Raw genomic sequence first — 17,007 nt, 5'->3', positions numbered from 1 at the left:
TCCCTGTGGCTGACTGTACCTCTGTCTGGCTTCCTGTCTTTTAATCCCCTTTCTCCTGCTCTTCTGGCCTGCTTCTTTGGGCGTCCCTGAGTTGTCCCTGGGGCTGACTGCTCCTCTGTCCGGGTTCCTGGCTTTTATCCCCTTTCTCCTGCTCTTCCGGCCTACTAGCCAGCTGATAAACCTTAAAGTTCCTGGTTAAGTTCAAATAATTGGAGGAACTGCCTAAGGGCAGTTATTCTAGCATGCCCTGTTTGTCCAAACCACCAGATGAGTGGCGTTCAGCTGCCCCATGCAATGATTGTTCAGTGACTACAGGAATGGAGAAGACATCTAGTGTTGACAGGAGTTTTGCATGAAGGTTCAGGTGCTGTGGCCGGGGCTTATCCATATAGTTTCTGATATTCTTCTCAGTAAGGTTTATAGGGGAAAAGTTATCCAACTGTGGTTAGAGGTGTTTCACAGAGGGTGGCAAACCCAGCAGTTAGTTAAATTTAATGCTCTTCTTTCATTTTGGGAAAGCAACACTGGGGTATTTTCCTTGTTTAGGAAAGTTCTGGGGGCATTTAAAAAAGACAGAGACCCTTAAGGTACCTTCCTCCCCTATTCCTCCCAGGTCTAATCTGTTTCCTTCTATTTTCTTCCTCTAAAGCTGCTCTGAGAGAAAATACCAGAAATGTATGGCTTTAACAAACAGGGATTTATTCCCTTACAGTTTAGGAGGCTGGCAGTCTGAGTTCAAAGTGCCAGTTCTAGGGGCTGGGTGAAGGCCCCTTGACCTTGGGCTTCAGCCCTGCCTCTTGCTCCTGGCCCACTGGAGCTGGAGCATCTCTTAAGTCAGTTAGTTGCTGGCTGCTGAGGCTGACAAACCCAAGGTTGACAAGTAAAATGGCACAGTCACAAGATTGGCAGACAATATAGTAGGCTGCTGAATGAAGACTTGGCTACATGCAAGGTCCAAGTGTGCCAAAAAGTTTGAGACTTTCCTCAAAGCTTCTTATATACGGGAAGCAGACCACATCCCTAAGGGAGCTACTCAGCTACTCACAGTAGATTCCACCATGTAGTTGATTACCAGTCTAATCATGGGGAATAACTACATCCAGCTGCCCAGCCACTCAAAACCACACCCATCCAAGATATCACATAACTTAAACTACCACACCTTCCTAGTTGTCCAAGTTGTTCTCCCTCCACTGCCACACAACTAGTGTGTGCCATTCCAGTAGCTATGATTTCACCTTTTTGCCTTTTCCCAGTCATCCCCTACTTGTAACCAGATCTTTTGTCTGGAAAGGTAAGGTGCAAGAAGTACAAGAAGTTTTTTTTTTTTTTAATGCATTTTATTGAAATATAATTTATGTATAGTGAAATACACAAAACTAAAGTGACATGGGTCAATGCATTTTTTTTTTTGCACTGTTCCCTCCCCTCCTCTCCCACCCCTGTAACCAACAAAGAAAGTTTGCCTCCATATTTAAACCTTCCCTTGATCCTCCACAACAACGGACTAATACTATATTTGTCCTTCTGTGATTGACTTATGCCACTCAGCATAATGTCCTCCAAGTTTATCCATATTATGTGGTGTTTTACAGATTCTACATTATTCTTTATTGCTGCATAGCATTCCATTATGTGTATGTACCATAGTTTGGTCATCCACTCTTTCGCTGTAAATCTTACAGATAAGTCCCTTGCTAGATATGTGATTATTGGCAAAGATTTTGTTGCTGTCATTTTTGTTATGTGCTTTTTCGTGGTGTCGATTTCTTTGTTGCATATAATTTTCTGTGCTGAGCTTGTTTTGTTTATGAGTCATGTTATGACTTCCTTCATTGCTATTGTTTTAGTATTTGCTGAATATTTATGCTGGTCCTCTTTTTTGATTGAAGGTTTATCATTTTTCTTTGAGTTTACCCTGTGATTTATTGTTTTCTTCCCAAGTGTAGAACAGTCTGTTCTGTCTTGACTTCCCTACCATCTAGAAGTTCTGTAACGACACAGTTTTTTCCCTCTTTTTGGTTAGTAGTTGTCCTCATTTGTCAGTTGATGTCTCTGGTTCCCTGTTTACAATCTTGTGGGCTAATTTACTTTGGATACTTCCATGGCTGGGTTTGTTTCTGGGTTATATCATCATGTGTGTTAATGGTCAGTTGTTGGCTGTTGTTGCTTCTCTGTCCTTAGGGCTCCTTTTTGTATCTCTTGTAAGTTTGGTCTGGTTTTAACAAATTCCCTTAATTTCTGCTTATCTGGAAATGTCCTAATTTCACTGTCATATTTGAGGGACAATTTTGCTGGGTACGTAATTTTTGGTTGGAAATTTTTCTCTTTCAGTGTTTTACATATACCATCCCATTGTCTTCTCGCCTGCATGGTTTCTGTCGAGGAATCTGAGCTTAGTCTTATTGGTTACCCCTTGCACATAATGTTTTGTTTTTCCTGTGCTGCTCTCATGATTCTTTCTCTGTCTTTGGTTTTGGTAACTCTGATGATGATATGTCTGGGTGATTTTCTTTTGGGGTCTATCCTGTTTGGGGTTTGTTGGACTTCCTGAATGGATATATTCTCATCTTTCATCATACCAGGAAAATTCTCTTTCAACAAATCTTGTACAATTTTCTCTGTGGTTTTATTTGTCTCTTCCTGTTCTGGAGTTCTCATGACACGTAGGTTATTCCTTTTGATGGTATCCCACATGAACCTGAGGCTTTCTTCATTTTGTTTTGATCTTTTTTCTGATTGATCCCTTTCCAAAGATGTATTCAGGTGTTTGCCTTCAGTCTCCCTAATTTTGTCTTCCATTGATTCATTTCTGCTCCTTTGCCCATTCAGTGTCTTACCTATTTCTGAAAATTTAGTATTAATCTTCTGGATTTCTGTGTGTAGATTTTGTAAAATTTCTAATTTTTCATTTATTTTGTCATTTTATTCTTGTATTGTCTTTTGAAATTGTTGTAGGGTTTTCTCTGATCTGTCTCAATTTGTTGAAGATACCTAAATCTAATTCTTTTGAATTCTTATCAGGGAATTCCAATGATGTGTCTTCCTCAGGGATGTGTTTTGGGTCTGTATCCTGGTCTCTTGTTTCCCCTGCTTTATCTTGCTTCTTTGTGTGAACTGTGATGCTCTGTTGTGTCCAAGGCATTGTGACGTTTTTGTGTTTATATTTAATTGGTCATTGTATGTTGTTGGAATGACTTGCCTATGATTTTTGTTTTCTTTGTATGTTGTCTATGCAAGCAGGGTGCTGTGCTGTGCTCCTCTGTTCGCTAGCTAGCAGCACTTATACACTCACCATCTGTCTCCTTTCTTGTTGTCAGCCTCTCATATGTCCCTGCCAACCTTGGCAAACAGAGACTATTTTTAGGTCCCTGGAATCTGAATGAGAATGCTATCACTTTAAATATCCAAAATGGCCGCTACTTGTAAGCATTCAAAATGGCTGTGCCCTCGGTCACTTTAAATATCCAAAATGGCCGCTGTTTGTAAACAATCAGTATGGCTGCGCCCTCTGGACGGTGGAAAGTCAACAGTTCAGATTGTCTCCCTCCTTGCTGTTTCCCTTCCTAGTCATAGGCCACCAACGCAGTTGTCCCTACAGCCCTTGGTGACCAGGGCTGATCTTTAGGACAATTTTCAGGTTCCAACACCACTTGGAAACATTCAGGCTATTGGTCCCATCAGAGTAGCTGACAGTCCACAGCTCTGACTGTCTCTGTTCTCACTGTTTTTCTTCAGGTTTTTCCATTAGTTGGTGCCTAATCCACTTCTGTATAGTTCCTTTACTCAGGGCTGCAGGATTATATTCTGTATCTCTGTCAATTGATTTTTCTTTTCTTTGTTGAAGAGGTTCTGTGTTGCTTCTCTGCCTAATCCTCCATTTTACCAGAGGACAAGATGTTTTTATAAAACTTCCAGAACTATTATGTGCCCCATTTTGGTCCATGTAGGCCATTGTAGGAAGACTCAGCAAACAGTATACTGAAACAAGTGATTATTCCCTTTATGGTATAGGGCTATGTGAGTCCTATAAGAGAACACAGGTGGCTAAACAGAATTAAGGTTGAATTTTGTAGATATCCTTCGGTCAGGGTGCCACTTGGAGGGTAGACCAACTAATTTCCCTATTAGGGGAAAGAAAGAAGCATTATGCTGAGAATGATCGGAGCAATATTCTGGATTTTCAAAATGGATGATAAAGCTTCTTACCTGTATTATTTGTATGTTTTCTTTATGCTGTGTTTCTGGTGTACAGATTGTTTTGAAAATACTAAATGATGTAGTTGATTTTGTCAGTTTCCCATTAGTTGCTCCTTTTTGGGTCTTGTTTAATAAATCCTATTCCTTATAGTCATCTAAAGAATTTATTAGTTTTACATTTTACTTCTAAAGCTTGAATCCCAAGAATTTAATTTTGTATATGATATGATGTTGGCATCCCATTTTAATTTTGTCCGTGTGGATAATTAGCTATTATAGTACCATTCTTTATGATCTGCAGTACCAGCTCTTTCTAAATCAAGTTTTCATATATGTGTTTTCTATTTCTATTCTATTTCACTGTCTGCTGGTCACCAAATTGTATTAATTACTAAAGTTTTATATTTCTAGCTGATTGAATGAGTCTTCCAACCTTGTTCTTCTTCAAGGTTGTCTTTGCTACTCATTGGGCCTTTGGGTATCTTATTACATTTTAAAATCTGTTTGTCAGGTTACACACACACACCTTTTCATGATTTTGATCAGAATTGTATTAAATCTATAAGCAATTTGGAGAGACTGCTATCTTTAAAATATTGAATCTTCCATAGTATTGTATTTAAGCTTATCTCTTTTCTTAAGGCATCTCCTCTTAAAAATACAGTAACCAGTATAGAAACATGGAAACTTGACCTCTCCTCACATCATAAAGAAAGATTAATTCGAGGTGGACCATAAACCTCAATATAAAAGTTAAAGCCATAAAACTAGGAGAATATCTTTATGACATTAGAGAAGGAAAAGATTACTTAGGACATAGAAAGCATGAATCATTAAAATAAACTGTTTGATAAATTACTGGATTTCATCAAAATTTTAAGACTTTTGCTCATCCACATGGAGCCATGCTGGCACAGTGGGTAGGTGCTGAGCTCGAACTTACCAGTTGCTCTGGGAGAAAAGTGAGGCAGTCTGCTTTTGTAAATATTTACAGTCTTGAAACCCTGTGGGACAGTTCTACTGTGTCCTTTAGGGTTGTCATGAGTAGGAATTGACTTGTTGGCAATGAGTTTGGCTTTGCTTTACTTACCAAAAGACATCATTAGAAAAATAGGCATACAACAGACTAGGAATAAGTATGTGCAGTGCATATATCTGACAATGGAGATAAACAACTCATTTGAAAACTGGACAAAAAACTTGAATAGATACTTCACAAAAGATAACATAAAATGACCAATAAGCACATGAAAAGTGCTCAACTTTATTAGTCATCAAAATGCAAATCAAAACCACAGTGAGATACCACTACTTACCCACTAGAGTGACTAAAATGGAAAAAAAGAAAACAATACCAAATGTTGGGAAAGATGTGAAGCAACCAGAACTCTCACTTGTATAACCACTTTGGAAAACAGTTTCTTTAAATGTTAAACACACTGTAGTTTTATACTTAGATATTTATCCAAGAGAAAAGAAAACCATTCCCTGGAGAAGGATGTCATGCTTGGTAGGGTGGAGGGTCGACGAAAGAGGGGAAGGCCTTCAAGGAGATGGATTGATATGGTGGCTGCGATGATGGGCTCAAGTATAGCAGGGATTGTGGGGCTGGCGCGGGATCGGGCAGTGTTTCGTTCTGCTGTGCATGGGGTTGCTATGAGTTGGAAATGACTCGACAGCACTTAACAACAACAAGAATGTTTGTTGCATCTTTGTTCATAGTAATAAAAAAATGGAAACAACTCATGCCGTCAACAGCAGACTTACAGAGTAATGTGATAACAATAACAAAAAAGCAAACTATTGATATATCCAACAACATGGGTGAATCTCATAAACATTAAGCTGAGCAAAAAATGCAGACACAAAAATTATGTAATGTATGATTACATTTATATGAAATTCTAGAATAGTCAAAAGTAAACTGTGATAATTAAATTTAGATCAGTGGTTTCTTTGAGGGGTGAGAGTTGATTGGGGTAGATGAGGGAACTTTGTAGAATGATGGGAATTTTCTGAGAGTTGATGGGGTGTAGATTACTTAAACTTATGCATAAACATGAGTATGTACACTTGTTAAAACTGATTGAATAGTGCACTTAAGATCGGGGCATTTCACTTTATGTAAACTATACCTCAATTTTAAAAAGTGTGATACACTACACTCTGGTTTGTTAATAGGAATAAATCTCTAGAGTTGTTAAAAATCAGTAGGTTAGAGAATTTTTATGCTACTCCTTCATGGTATTCTTTAGGAGTTAAGGAGGTAGAATATTTTCCTAAATGCTATATTTACCTTGAACTTTTTAGTCAGGTGTAGAGTCTGAGAAACTTTTTTAGGATTTAGAGTTCAAGTGTAGTTGACCTGTGTTTATAAAGTTGGAAAAGGTAATCTTTACAAATGTCAGCTGGTTCTTCAGAACCTCACACACCAAGTTTGTACTTCTGATAACCATATTCCAGACCAGTGGTTCTCAACCAGGGAAGACTTTGTCCTCAGAGAAAATTTGGCAGTATCTGGAGATATTTTCGATTGTCATACCTTATAGGTGGTAGTGCTACTGGCATCTAGTGAGTAGAGACAAGGGATGATGGTAGACCCCCTACAATACACAGGACAGCCCTCAACAAACAATTATCTGTTCCAAAATGTCACTAGTGCCAACAGTGAAAAACCCTGTCTAGACCCACCCTTATCACTGAATCTTAGTCAGTCTTAGTTAGTCAGGTATTGAGTGTACTCATAGTCCAAATCCATTGTGGAAACTCGTTATTTTCACAGATTATATATTTCTTTCCTGACAGATTTTAATATCAAATACTTGTAAATGTACATATTTTTAATTTTTGAGGTAAAGATTTACATGTTAAAAACATGTTCAAAATCATGTCCAAATATATAAAATATATAGTAATATATTTTTGCTAGTTATTGTTCAATTCTGGAGATGCTGTGTTTTGTTCTTTATTATATTTCATTACATATCTAAACAAATGACCTTAATTAATCTTCTTTAAAAAAATAAAATGGTCTTATTATCAGATTAGAGGAAATAAATGGTAGTAATTTATCTTTTTATTTTTTCTCCATAGACTAACGGGAAGAGAATTTTTCTCTCGTTTCCCAGAACTCTACCCTTTTCTGCTTAAGCAGTTGGAAGCTGTAGCCAATACTGTGGACAGGTAAGGCATGAATAGAGTGGTGTCAAATGAAATCAAGGATGTGAATTACTTTAATGAAAGGTTTTCTCCAGGAAACAGTTGTTAAATCGACTCCTTCCTTGTAACATGATGGATTAAAATAAGAAATTCTTAATACATCATGTTGCTTAGCTTTCTGTGGTAGATTTGTACCTGAAAAGTGTAAAAGTCCTGTTTTATCTATTTTAATTCTGTTTTTGGTGTCATAATAACCCACCAACTAAATCCACTGCCATCGAATTGATTCTGACTTGTAATGGCCCTATAGAATAGAGTAGAACTGCCCCACAGGGTTTCCAAGGCTATAAATCTTTGTGGAAACAGACTGCTTCATCTTTCTCCCCTGGGGTAACTGGTGGTTTCAAACCACTGACTTTTTGTTAACAGCCCAATGTTTAATACCATCAGAGCTCCTTTCAGTGTTGTACAGAAGTAGCTTTTTAGAATCACATGGTTATTTCTTTAGTTAGAAATTATTTTCTTGCTCTTATATTTTTAATGTATAGGTTTACATATTGAGTTTGCTTAATGCATACCTGTTTTTTCCCTCTGATTTCCCTCTGACCTGTTACAGCTGACTGCTGTGAAACTACAGTACTTAACAGATTAATCTGGTCACTTATAATCAGAAATGATACTGGTTTACCTGAGCAAGAATCGCTAGTGACTCTGGATGCACAATGAAAGCCATTAAGAGAGCCTCCTGTCTGATCAGGGCATTTAGAAAAGTTCACTGTTGTTCTCTTACTGTATGGACATCTTAGAACACGTACTTTTGTATTCTTCCAGCAATTTTTGCTCTTGGTATGCATTTAAACCAATTGTCTATGATAGGAAAATAAAATTATTTCAATGAATTTTACTCTTGTTTATGATACATTTCCTCACATTAGTACCTTGTACAGGCAGAGTTTTCTGGCCCTAGTAAGTGACAAGTCCATTGGGGTGGTTAAAGCGTCACTTTGTAAGAGGTACTGCTCTACTATATGGACAACTGTAATAAGTTGTAATAATAAAACAGAAATCTCTAGTTAAAGATGAGCATTAGAATATTCTGTGCAAAAGCTCAATCCATGGCTTTGCTAATAGTTCTTTCCATGCTATGAACATTAGGTAGATAGGAAATTAATTGAGAAAAAGAAAAGAAAAAAAAAACAAAAAAAAAAACTAACGCTTGATCATAGAGAGTCTCACTTCATATGGATTGGTGATTAAAAGTAATTGAAGATATGGCCTTATCTCTTAAATTTTAAGTGTTTTATGTTTAATATCTTTTCTTTCTGTTCAGTGATACAGGGGAACTCAACCGTCATCCAAACATGTTTCTCCTGCTTTTGGTGTTGGGAAGACTGTACCCTTCTCCAATGGATGGCACTTCCTCTGCTCTCAGCATGGCACCTTTTGTCCCCTTCATTATGAGGTAGTATGCTTCATGGAAATAGTGGGGGGGTGTGGAACTCTGTGGAAGAATTTTATCTTATTCTTATCTCAGAAATTATTGTTATTTATTTATTTTTTGTAAACTTTGGGGGGGGGGGCTTTTGTGAAGGCAGAGGCCTGGGGCTCACTGCCCCTGACTGGTCTTCAGTGTTTCAGAGGAAGATGCTCATATTGTGGGTGTAGAAGCTCAATAGGAGCTGTATAGGCCATGTTTCTTTGGACCCCTGCCTATTAGTAGATGTTCGGTATTGATAGGGAATGCCCCCTTTTGTAAAACATTGCCTGGGTATTGGCACTCATATATATCCCCTTTCCGGGATTTAGGAAGACATCTGGCTTTTCACTCCAGAGTAGTCTGCTAGTGGGCACAAGAGGTATCATGTTCGATGGCAGTTCTGTGTGGCACTAGGTCATTACCCATTCATTTTCTCTTTCAATTTTGGAGCACCTGAGAATGAGCCATGAATACAAATTACACATGAGCTATAAATAATAATAGGTTCCTTCCACTAACCAAAAGGCTGGCAGTTCAAACCCACTAGCCACTCCTTGGAAGGAAGATTGGGCAATCTACTCCCGTAGAGATACTGCCTTGGAAACCCATGGAAGGGTTGCTATGAGTCAGATTTGACTTGACCACAGTGAGTTTGGTTTTTGGAATTTAAGTAGCACTCGTGGTGCAATGGTTAAAGCGTTTGGCTGCTAACCAAAAGGTCAGTGGCTTGACCCTACCAGCTGCTCTGCGTAAGAAAGATGAGGCAGTCTGCATCTGTAAAGATTTATAGCCTTGGAAACCCAGTGGGGGGTCACTATGAGTTGGAATTGACTTGATGGCATTTGAGGTTTTTTTTTTTTTTTTTTTTTCCCTTGGTTTCCTTCTTCTAGAGCCTAGAATTACCTTTGTACATTTTTGAGTCATCTCCCAACCTCTCATCACCTTTGTCATTTTGGATCAAAAGTCTCAAAAAACAGATCTCTCAAATGTAATGAAAATTTCTTATAAATCATTTCAGAAGCCCTGTTGTATTAGTTAGTTTTTACCTTTTTGCTTACCTCTTGACAGAACAGCACCTTCATTTTTATATATTTCCAAAAATTGAAATGGAGTGGCAGCAGAAGGGTAAGAATACCAACCTCGAGAAAGTGTGTTTGTTATTTTTGTGGTGTCCTGGGTTCCACTTCCTGGTTTCACAGAGCTGACTTATGCATTTTAATGTGAGAAACCATTAAACACAAGATTCTAGCATGTGATTTCTGTAGCCATTTGTTTGCGCCAAGCCCTGGCTGTGGCTGTGTTATCTGTGATCACAGAGATGACTCATTGAGTCGACTGGTTTTCATTTCCTGATACGCAGTTAACAGTCTCCTTCATCCAGCATTTGGTAATTCATTTTAGGAATTTTGGTGGTAAATTATACTTTCAGGGGCATTGAAAAATTGTGCTTTCATATATAACTGGAAAGAACTAAGAAATGTTTCAGAAAGTTGTTGCAAGGGGGACAGCCATGTGCACAGAGTCACAGTGTACTTTAGAAACAAAGATAAGCTTTAGAACCTTGTCATCCTGTGTTGAGAACATTCAATTTGTGGAAGCTTTATTACTAATCATTCTGTTACTTGTTGTATCCTAGAAACCAGAAATTACTAAACTGAAAATATCCTTCCAAACTATTATTATTATATTGAAAGCATCTATTCCATATTACATACAATAATAAAGATTGTATTAATATATATATACATATATGTATATATATGTGTGTGTGTGTGTGTGTGTGTGTGTGTGTGTTAAAAAAAAAAAAAACCAAACTCACTGCCATTGAGTTGATTCGACTCACAGTGACCCCTCCTTGGGTTTCCAAGACAGTATCTCTGTGGAAGGAGATTGCCCAGTTTTCCTTCCAAGGAGTGGCTGGTGGGTTTGAGCTGTCAGCAGTCAAATGCCTTAGACATCTTTCCAGTGTACCTAGTGCATTTTTTTTTCAAACCCAGAAGGCACAAAGCAACAAGTACAATTATCCTCTCCTTCCAGTGAAAATGCCTGGCATAGTAGTTGCTTTCTACCTGAATAAAGATTCATAGAACACCAGCAATGGCAGAAATGCCACAATTGATTCTTGAGTTAGAGTCAGTAGGCTCTGATTTATTGTGTACCTGTGAGTATTGTATTATAGAACAGTGCTTCTCAAGATGTGATGTGTAAACATATCACTTGGGGGATTTGGAAATCTCATTCCATAGGTGGGGTAAGGCCTAAGATTCTGTTTTTCAAACAAACTTCTAGGTCATGTTGATGATGCTGGTCTTGAACAACAAGATTAAAGATACCTGAGAGAGAAAGACCCTTCAGGAATTTATAATATAACTTGGTATATTAAACTTATGTAAGAAATAGCCAATGATCATCATTAGAATCTTGATACAGATGATTTTAGCAAACTAGAAAATAGTGGCTCATACTTGGTGAGGCTGTTTTGATGGATTATAGAAAGTGGATTTTGACCCAGGACTGAGAGAAGAGGCAAGGAAGTTTTCTGAGCAGAGAGTTTGGTAGGAAGTAGATCAACCTTTGTTGACCCTTGACTTTTGCCAGACACTGAACTGGGCATTTTTCTTACAATGACTCAGAGGCAGATGCGATAACTCCCATTTTACTAGTGAGGAAATTGAGATTCAGAGGACAAGCCAGTTACCAAGCTGCAATTTGAATCCAAGAATGTTGGGATTGTGAAGGGCCTTAGATGTGGTCTATACTACTACTATAACCAGCTCTCTTTTGTATAGCTGAGCACTTTAGCTACACTGAGTGTGCCCATGTGGCCTGAAATTACCTAACTAGGAGATGAAGAACCTATATCCACAGTCATTGCATATGATTACATGCTGTTTTCAAGATACAGAAGTTTTATCCTCACCAGCAGTGAGATATGTTCCTTACTTTGCCTTTCCAGTAGTGAGAGTGGCTTAGGGCACACCTGTGGAGACACACTTCACATGAACTTACAATGTGAGCTGTATCACAAGCTCACATTTGTGATGCAGTTGCCTGGGGTCATGGAGCTGGTCTGTGGCAAGTACAGAGGAAGCTTGACTCTTCATTACCACCTTCTGTAGTGAAGTGGAAGGACCTTGAATTTAGTTAGAAAACCCAGTTTTGGGTTTCATCAGCACAACTACCCTAGAGTATTTTCAGTCACTTTGGGGAGTATAAGCAGGTTTGTTTTTCTTTTAAATGGTGAACTTGCTAAGACTGTACACATTTGATTTTTAAATTACTTTTGAAAAAGCTATTCACAAATAAAGTGAAAGATCAGGTCAAATAACCTGTCATTCCTGCCTGTATTCATGGCTCTAATTGTAGTAAAATTTGGACTGTTGTTGTCCTGGGTAATTGCTGAAAAGATGCCATATGCACAGTGGATGGGTAGGGCTTTATTTTTGTAGCATTGTTAATGGCAACTTATGTACTTGGAAGAGCTCTAATCAGACTCTTAGACACTGAGGTTAGCTAAAGAGGAATTTTTCAGCGAGTGGGAGTAGAACAGAGGTTGCTTTGACCGAGAGAAAGTGAATTGCACAATGCAGAGGAGATTAAACACCCCAACAACTTTTTATTTTCCTTTGATTTATGTGTGCTTATCTGCTGTTTCCTTCTTCTCTGTACATGGTTTGTAAGTATTATTTGTATTTTTAGACCCATAGCCCACATTTGGCATTATATCCAGTCTTCTTCTTCTGTTGGTATCCTTTGTTGGCTTAAATCTCAGAAGTTACTGATATGAATTTTCCAAAGTTATGCATATGTGCAGTTATGATTATTGGTTCAGAAATGCTACTGTTAATCCCAACATTGTGTTTATAGAAATGTTTTTTAATCCAGTGTATTTTATGTGCCTAGCACGGTTACTGTGTATGTATCAGACACACAGCCCTTTGTCATGTGAATATTATGCCTTCAGTTTAAGATATTCACCAAAAATTAAAAAACAAACAAAAAAACCCAAACTCACTGCTATCTAGTTGGTCCTGACTCATAGCGACCCCTCCTTGGGTTTCTGAGGTAGTATCTCTATGGAAGTAGATTGCCCAGTCTTCCTTCTGAGGAGTGGCTGGTGGGTTTGAACTACTACCCTTCTGGTTAGTGGTCAAATGCCTTAGGCACTGCGCTACGAGGGCTCCCATTTACATACCACAAAGCAGTCATGTCATGCTTTAAAGGGGACCCTGTCTGACTCCCTAAATACAGCTAACCAATGCCTATTTGTTTGGGACTTTCCAGAGGCCATTTCTCCAGGCATGTATCTTTGAATCCTCTCTCACTGATGAGTTTCAACTGTGAATTGAGGAGCTATAGGAAATCACATCTGCCTCAAACCTGGGAGACAGCATGTAGCTGTGACTTCAGAGCACAGACCCTGGACTTAGGACACCTGGTTCTGTCCAGGCTTTGCTCTTATTCATTAGCTATGTCACTTGAACAAGAATCTTACTCAGTCTGGGCCACTGTGGTTACCTGAATGTGTGTGTGTTGGGGGAGGTTGTCAGTTGAGATGGAAAGTATCTTCTATTGCTGATAACTGGGAGCTCTGGTAGCATAGCACATAAGGTAACAACAACAACAACATTGCTGATAACTGAGATCTCTTAGCATTGGATCAATACCTGTGGGTGGAATCTCTCCCCTGCCTTTTATTTGCTTTTTTTTTTTTTTTTTTTTTTGGTGCTTTTAAAAGGAGCTCCCCTACCCTCTTTTTTTAGGCTCATTCCACTGCAAATGACTTTCATTTTGTTTTTCCCAAAACCATTTCAGTCTTTGTTCCCTTTAGATGAATTTTAATTAAAATCTGCTTTTCTTCTGACAAATGTTGAAGTACAAATAGCAGTACAGCTTTAACCCCATGGCAGTGGAATCACCAGTCGGGACTTAAGTAGTAGAAACTTTTTTAGTTGAGATATGAAAATCTAGCCAATGTAAAACAAATTGGAAAATAAGTTTTGTTTACTTAAAAAGTATTTTATGGACTCTTGATTGTATTTATCTTAAAAGAGGGGACAGGGCATGAAAACTAAGGACTAGTTGGTCCTTTTAAGTCTATGACATTGAGAAATAATATTGACCCCACCCCCTTGAAAATTACATAATTCAAGGATAATCTCTTTGCTCCTTACCCTGATTGTTAAGTTGAAAAGACTTGTTTTTCTGGTTTGGAGTTGAGGTTTTTGCAGCAGAGAGTAGTTGGCTCCTACCTTCTTTTGTAATGGTTGTACTGGAGTTCTTCTTCAAGGCTGCACATCACATCTCTATCTGTTCTGTCTTCCCAGAATTGTTGTAGATTAGAAGAAGGCAGGGTTTGCTTTCTAAAGAGATAAATGAGACAGAGAACAGTTAAAACTCCTAGGAAGGCAGATATGCTCTTGTCCCTTTTTCTTACTCTCAGGTCCTCATCATCTCTCCTCTGAGTGGCTATAACATGTATTACTTGCCTTTTTCCTGCTTAGCCCAGGTTTGGGCCCAGAGTTGGATTAAATTATTAATGCAAATGAGACTTTTTGTGTCTGAGCAGATCTGTATATATATAAAGTACTCAAGGGGCACATAGTCCTATAGTGTTGGAGCCACATTTTGTATCCCACTGATTACTAGTTATATATAAAAAAGGAAGGCTGGATTTTGTGCATTATTAAGACTTCACCACTCTATCTCTATATTTCCTTTTCTATTAATTAAGGTGTTGAACTGGATGCTCCCTAGCCTCATGAGCCTATCACCTGTGGCCTTCCAAAACAAACAAAACTCACTGCCATCGAGTTGGATCTGACTCATAATGACCCCTCCTTGGGTTTCTGAGGTGATATCTCTTCAGAAGTAGATTGCCCATTCTTCCTTCCAAGGAGTAGCTGGCAGGTTTGAATCACCAACCTTCTGATTAGCAGTCAAATGCTTTAGGTACTATGCCACCAGAGCTCCTTGTGAACTCTTCTCTGACTGCCATCTAATGAACCACTGTGGAGACCCACTAGGCAGCTACCCTGTTCCATGGTTTTAGAGCCAAATAAGGAGAGCCTGGACTGATAAGAGTAGGAGGAGGAGGGGGTAGCATTTTTCTGTTTAGAATCATAGAACTATAAACAAGCAAAAACATGTAGGGGAAAGCCTCCCAGATTAGTAGTGATGCATGAGTAGAGGACCTCAGTAGGAGAGCCCCTCTGTGCTTCCGATTGTCCATCTATATGATAGGGATAATGTACAAAAGAGCAATTTTTTTCCTTGCTAAGAAAAATGCTAGAGGAATAAGGGATTGGTAGCATATTGGTGATAGGGGAGAGCAGGCTCTCACTCCTGCTTTGGTTTGTGTCTGCCAGTAAGGTGGAAGGATGGTGCTGACACCAGATGTAGGCAAAACGGTAGGAAAAGAGCACTGGGTCCTGTGAAGGCAGATCCCTGCACCCAGATAAATTACAGCCTCAGATGCAAGTGAACCCAGAACCATGTTGGGAATTTTTGGGAAATAAGGACTGGCAGTATTGTGCCAGAAACCTACAGAAGGATTTTTGGAAGAGAGGGGAAAAGGCATATTTTATCAGACATTAACCCAGCATTTGTGTTGATATTGATCATTATAGATTAGATCATTAAACATATTATTTACAAGTGCTTTGCACTTCATTTGCTGAGAGCTTAATAAGAATTCTCTAAGACTAAGTCATGGCTGAGTCACTGCATTTTGTTTTTTTTTTGGTGGGATTACTAGACTGGTAGGTGAGGACAATGTTGCTTTTATTCAACATTTCAATTACTCAAATAAAGACAGACTAGATTGCATGCTTATTAAATTTGTGTATGACATAAATATAATAGATGGTAGAATGAAAATTCAAAATAGTCATCAAGCTTGGAAATGACAAACATCAAATTCAGGCTAGTGGCCATTATCTCTGTGTGACTGGAGAGAAAGGGGATGAAGTTGAGGCATATTCTGGGAGCTTCAGTTTTGTGAAGTTTCCTTAAGCAGAGTACTGGGCACTTGGTTAAATGTCATATAATTCACTATAATTTTTGGTTATTATGTCTGATATACTCTATATTTAAAAAATAAAATCAAAATAGCCTTGAAAAGCTGAACTGATGGGCTGACAATAGCACGATGACATTTAATAGGGATGTCTATCATATTCTGATTTTTTAAAAATAAAAATCATCTACATACAAAATGAGGGATATCTGGCTTCATGGCCATTTTCATGAAAAAAAAATCTTGGGGAATGGGATTTCCTGGTGAGCTACAAGGAACCAGCATGACACATTTGCTGAAAAAGCAAATGAGACTTAGACTGCTTCCAGATCAGAGGAGGCATCCCACTGAACTCTGCTGGTCCCACCAAACCCACACTATTCTTAGCTCTCAGCTCCCCATTTTAGGAGGGTCATTGATAAACTAATATTTATCCAAGGGAAGTGACCAAGATGGGGAGGAAGCTAAACATCTGGAAACAGTTGGACTGGAGAAGACTTAGGGGCAACGTGATAATGGCTTTTACATATTTGACAGACTGCCATATGGCAGAAGGCACATCATTTCTCTTTTTGCTCCCAGTGGGAAACTAGGACATAGATTTCAGCTTTTGATATAAAGAACAACTTTGTGCAAGTTAGCATTCGCCATCAAGAGAATGAGCAGATATCCTTAGTACTGAGCTGCCTGCCAATGAAAGTGTTCTAGAAAACCGATCACGTGTTAGCATATTTTCTAGAGGATTTCTTTGGTGCGTCTAAGGTTGGGCTATTTGACCATCTAGGCATCTCTTTGGGATGCCTTACTTGAGAACAGCAAAACAACTCAGCTGTAGATGCTAAATGTACATTGAATGAAATGATAAGCCTGCTTCTAAACCTGTGGCACATACTTGTACATTTTTATTTATGCGTTTCTCCACCTCCCAGAGAAAAGAAGTTAGGGTGCCATTCTTGACATGACCCACAAAGTCACGGTGGTATGCTCCTAAATGGTGCCCACTGGGAGTTAATCCACTTAAATTTAGCTTCTAAGCAACTTCTATAACTTTGTTACTAAGAGGGTAGTTCTGAAAATATTTTTTTGGCCTATGTGATGTTATGTCTGAAAAGCATTCCTTATTAATTTAATTATCTTTTTTTTTTTTTTTTTT

The 17,007-nt window shown here is 38.5% G+C and overlaps 1 protein-coding gene across 1 annotated transcript in view; it reads left to right on the top strand.

Moving 5' to 3' along the window:
- The window catches only part of THADA (THADA armadillo repeat containing), a 621,172-nt gene that overhangs the window by 268,698 nt on the left and 335,467 nt on the right, over positions 1–17,007 (top strand). Inside the window, exons 26-27 of the mRNA XM_042781470.1 lie at positions 7,294–7,383; positions 8,690–8,821. Of these exons, the coding sequence (XP_042637404.1) occupies positions 7,294–7,383; positions 8,690–8,821 (222 nt within the window). The remainder of the gene's footprint in view (positions 1–7,293; positions 7,384–8,689; positions 8,822–17,007) is intronic.

The sequence above is a fragment of the Orycteropus afer genome, unplaced genomic scaffold (genome assembly GCF_000298275.1).
Source record: "Orycteropus afer afer isolate SDZICR_OR568_19922 unplaced genomic scaffold, OryAfe1.0 scaffold00124, whole genome shotgun sequence".
Taxonomy (NCBI): Eukaryota; Metazoa; Chordata; class Mammalia; order Tubulidentata; family Orycteropodidae; genus Orycteropus; species Orycteropus afer.
This window is presented reverse-complemented; position numbering and strand designations above follow the sequence as displayed.